Consider the following 2,932-nt stretch of genomic DNA (forward strand, 5'->3'; position numbering starts at 1 on the left):
GGGGGGGGAGGGGGTGGTACGGGGAGGGGAGACCCGGCGGCGCGGCCCCAACTTCGTCGGGGAGGCAAACTTCGGGAACGGCCCCGGTGCCCCCGGTGCCCTCCCGGTGCGGCGCTCACCTTGGCGGAGCATCTTGGTGCCGGTGCGGGGCGCGGTCTCCCGGCGCGGCGGTAACGGCGGCGGCGCTCAGAGCCGCGGGCACGGCGGCGGCGGCAGTGAGCGGCGGCGGCAGCGGCGGCGGCTGCACCGGGAGCGCGGAGCCGGGGCTCGGGCGAACGGCCCCCGGGGGGGGCATGGCGGGGCGAGCCGAGCCGCAGCGGCCCCGGGAACACCGGGAGCACCGAGTCCCGGTCCCGGTCCACCGGGAACCCCCGGCCGCGCCTCTGCCCGCCGCGCGTCCCGCCGCCGGTTTTTAGGGGGGGGAGCCGCCCCCTCGGGGCTGGGGCCGCCGCCGCCCCCCACCCCCTCGGGCCGAGCCTATAAAGGGGAGCCCGGTGCCGGTGCCGCGGTGCCTGCAGCGGCGGAGCGGGGCTGGGCAGGGCGGGGCGGGGCAGCGACGGGGCGGGCTGGGCTGGGCTGGGCTGGGCCGGGCTGGGCTGGGCTGGGCTGGGCGAGCCCGGCCGGGGCCCCCCCTTCCTCCTCCTCCTCCGCCGCCGCCGCCGCCGCCTCTCCCGCCTCCCGTGGACAGTTCGTGAAAGTGCCGCTGCTCCCGGTCCCCGCGCCGCCCCCTCGGTGCCCCCCCGAGGGCAGTGCCCGCCACCCCATCGGGTCCCCGCCGCCTCCCCCCGTCCCTGTCGCGCTCCCCGCCGGGTGGCACATCGCGTCCCCGCTGTCCCCAAAGCACCCGCCGGGGCCCCGCTGTCCCCCGCCGCCCCATCCCACCCCCCCTCCAACGGGGCCCGCCGCCCCTTAGCGTCGCCCCCCCGCCCTAATAGAGTGCCCGGTATCCCCGTGGGGTTGCAGCCACCCCATCGGGAGCTCCGCTGTTCTCGCTGCCACCCCCCCTCCCGGGTCCCCGCTGTCCCCTCCGCCCCGTCCGTGCCGCCCCACCGGGTCCTTTCCCGCTCTTTGCCCCCCGCTCCCTGCCGACCCTCCGGCTCCCCCCCCCCATCGGGGTCACCATACCGCACACGGGTCCCGCTGCCCCCGCCGTGCCCACGGATGTCCCCGTTGCCCTCGGGGCTCCCACCGGCCCCATAGCAGCTCCCGTTATCCCACCGGGATGCTGCTGTCCCCGCTGCCCCTCGGGGGTCTTTGTCACCCCCCCCCCGGCCCCCTGCCACCCCCAGGACCCCCCGTTTCCTCCCATCCCACGTCTCGCAGCCGGGGGGGGATCCCCAGGGCCGTCCCCTTGGCACCCCCACCCTGATCCCACGACGGTACCGGGAGCAGGCACCCGGTAGCCGGGGGGGGCGATGAGCCCCGGCCGAACAGCGGAGCCACGGGGCCAGCCCCAACACCCCCGGAGGAGGAGGAGGAGGAGGGCGAACCCTTCGGCGTGGTTCTCAGCACGGCCTTCTTGACGGGGCTCGGAGCCGCCGCGTCCCGTTTTTGTCCCGTCCCGTCCCGTCCCGTCGGGGCCCGGCCGTGCGCTCCGCCGGGCTCGATGTGACGGCCGGCGGCTGCTCTGGCCTGGCCGCGCCGCCCGCTCGGGGCTCGGCTGCTTCTGCCTGCCGCCGCCGCCTGCCCCCGCGCCATGGCGGCCCCGGGGCGCCTCCGGTGCGCGGCCACGCGGCCCGCGGCTGCCGCAGGTGGGACGGGGCCGGACGGGGCCAAACGGGGCCGGACGGGACGGGGAGGGCCGGGCATAGCCGGGCCCGTACCGGCAGCCGCTACCGGGCCCGGTTACCGGGCGCAGAGGCGGTGCACCGGGGGGATACCGGGCTGGGGTTGTGCTCTGCCAAAACGGGGCGGGACCGGGGAGCTGCGCCGGGTCTGTGCCTCACCTCCCGGTGCCGGGGGATATCGGGCACAACCGGGATGGTACCGGCAGCCGCTACCGGGCCCGGTTACCGGCCCTCAGAGCCGGTGCCCCGGGGGATATCGGCTTGGGATCGTTCAAACTCCGCGAAAACGGGGCTCGGAACCGGGGAACCCCGCGGGTTCTGCCGTGTGAGACCACCCGGCTCCGTGCCGGCACACCGGGGCTCACCCCCCGGTATTTGGGGTATTTCGGGTGCCGGTGGCGGGAGCACCCCCCCCCACCCCCCCCCATACACACACCCCTCCCGGGGGCCGTCCCGGCTGTGCCGTGGGCCGTGCGGAGGGGTCGGTGGCTCACGGTGCCGGTGCCGGGTGACGCTCGCCGGGGCTGGCGGCGGTGAATAATCCCGTGCTGTCACTCCCCCGCCGCGCTCTGACTCCGCCGAGCTGCGGGGGTGCCGGCTGCTGCCGGTACCGGGGGGGGGGTGGGGGGGAAAATAGGGCCTAGGGGGGGCGGGGAGGGGGGGGGGGCTCCCCACAACGGGACGGGCCCGGTTCGGTCACCGTCCGGTGGCCGGTACCAGGCACCCTCGGCTTGTTTTGGGGTCACGCCGAGGCACGGTGAAGGTTTGGGGGCGTAAAACGTGCCCCTAACGGGAGCTCGGACCCAGCCCCGGGGGTGTCACGGGGCCGCCCGGTTCCCCCCCCGGGAAGCGGTGTCACCTCCCCCGTTCCTTCCCACAGGCCGAGCCGCGGCGCGGCGGGCGGCGACGCAGGTCCCCGAGGAGCTGCTGGGAGACCCCGAGCTGCGGGAGGCGGCGGGGGCCCTGCCCCCCAACTACAACTTCGAGATCCCCAAAACCGTCTGGAGGATCCGGCAGGCGGGGGCCAAGAAGGGTGAGCGGGGACGGGACGGGGCGGGAGGGATGGGTGGGATGGGGTGGGGTGGGATGGATGGGACAGGGTGGGATGGGACAGGACGGAACGGGATGGATGGGACGGGACAGGA

At 76.8% G+C, this 2,932-nt stretch overlaps 2 protein-coding genes across 2 annotated transcripts in view; one reads left to right on the forward strand and one right to left on the reverse strand.

Annotated features, from left to right (window-relative positions):
* Positions 1-472, reverse strand: part of RTN4RL1 (reticulon 4 receptor like 1) — a 29,783-nt gene extending 29,311 nt beyond the window's left edge. Inside the window, exon 1 of the mRNA XM_035342883.1 lies at positions 120-472. Within this exon, the coding sequence (XP_035198774.1) occupies positions 120-132 (13 nt within the window). The 5' untranslated portion in view covers positions 133-472. The remainder of the gene's footprint in view (positions 1-119) is intronic.
* Positions 473-1,555: 1,083 nt separating this feature from the next.
* DPH1 (diphthamide biosynthesis 1) overlaps positions 1,556-2,932 on the forward strand; it is a 16,530-nt gene continuing 15,153 nt past the window's right edge. Inside the window, exons 1-2 of the mRNA XM_035343431.1 lie at positions 1,556-1,751; positions 2,668-2,820. Of these exons, the coding sequence (XP_035199322.1) occupies positions 1,697-1,751; positions 2,668-2,820 (208 nt within the window). The 5' untranslated portion in view covers positions 1,556-1,696. The remainder of the gene's footprint in view (positions 1,752-2,667; positions 2,821-2,932) is intronic.

The sequence above is a fragment of the Oxyura jamaicensis genome, chromosome 19 (genome assembly GCF_011077185.1).
Source record: "Oxyura jamaicensis isolate SHBP4307 breed ruddy duck chromosome 19, BPBGC_Ojam_1.0, whole genome shotgun sequence".
NCBI classification, from domain to species: Eukaryota; Metazoa; Chordata; class Aves; order Anseriformes; family Anatidae; genus Oxyura; species Oxyura jamaicensis.